Raw genomic sequence first — 902 nt, forward strand, 5'->3', positions numbered from 1 at the left:
GGCGGCTCCGGGGTCTGGGGCCGCAGCGGGTACAGTTTGTCATAGTGCTCTCTGTACTGCTTGGCAAACCTCTCCAACTGCTTGAAGGGGAAGTAATGTTGGTGCACGTGCTCTTGGTGGCTCTTCAGGATGAGGATGTTAGAGAAGAACTTGCCGCAGGTATCGCACTCGAGCTTTTCCAAGTTCTCACCTTGCTCGGTCTTCCCGTTCTTCTTCTGCACCTTCTGCTTGTTCTCGTTATACTGGATGACAAGCTCAAAGCCAAAGTTTTCCAGCAAGGCTTTGGTGGCGTTCCCTCTCGCGTCGGAGGCGATGCGTGGAGGCAGCAAGGAGGGCTCCGAGCTGCTGCCTGCTACAAAGTCCTTCTTCTCTTTGGGCTTTAAGTTATCGGGCAGAGACTCCTTAGACACAACATTACTGTCTCCCCTCTCTGCACCTTCCCTTTCCCGGGGGGTTTCCTTTTCTTTCTCCTTCACTACAGATTTATTCTTCTTCTCGGGGTGCTGGCTCTGCTGTATAAGGACGGAGTGGGGTTGTGACAGGGACAGCTGACCTTGCTGCTGCTGCAGGAGCTGCGGGTGGCTCTGCTGAGGGAGCTGCACCTGAGCCTTCAGGTCCTCCAGCAAACTGGGCCCTGTGCCGGTCAGGGTCAGTGCACCGCTGGTGACGGGCAGGCTGACCTCTGGGTTGAGCTGGAACTCGGCACTGGGGATGTAGAAAGGGAACAGCAGATGCTGCTGCTGCTGGAGCTGCAGAAGGGTCTCGGTGGTCATCGGAAAGTGCGGCAAAAGTGCTGGGTTGAAGAGCTGCGACTGCAGGAGCGCAGCCTGCTGCTGCAGTTCCTGCTGCAGGTGGGCCTGCACCTGGGCCTGCGCCTGCGCCAGCGTCTGGGCCTGCTGCTG

The 902-nt window shown here is 57.9% G+C and overlaps 1 protein-coding gene across 1 annotated transcript in view; it reads right to left on the reverse strand.

Annotated features, from left to right (window-relative positions):
• Positions 1 to 6: 6 nt before the first annotated feature.
• Positions 7 to 902, reverse strand: part of LOC104537530 (zinc finger homeobox protein 3-like) — a gene marked incomplete at its 3' end in the record, with an annotated part of 68,982 nt that continues 68,086 nt past the window's right edge. Inside the window, exon 10 of the mRNA XM_010180435.1 lies at positions 7 to 902. This exon is cut by the window's right edge and continues 3 nt beyond it. Within this exon, the coding sequence (XP_010178737.1) occupies positions 7 to 902 (896 nt within the window).

The sequence above is a fragment of the Mesitornis unicolor genome, unplaced genomic scaffold, assembly GCF_000695765.1.
Source record: "Mesitornis unicolor isolate BGI_N332 unplaced genomic scaffold, ASM69576v1 scaffold9963, whole genome shotgun sequence".
Lineage (NCBI taxonomy): Eukaryota > Metazoa > Chordata > Aves > Mesitornithiformes > Mesitornithidae > Mesitornis > Mesitornis unicolor.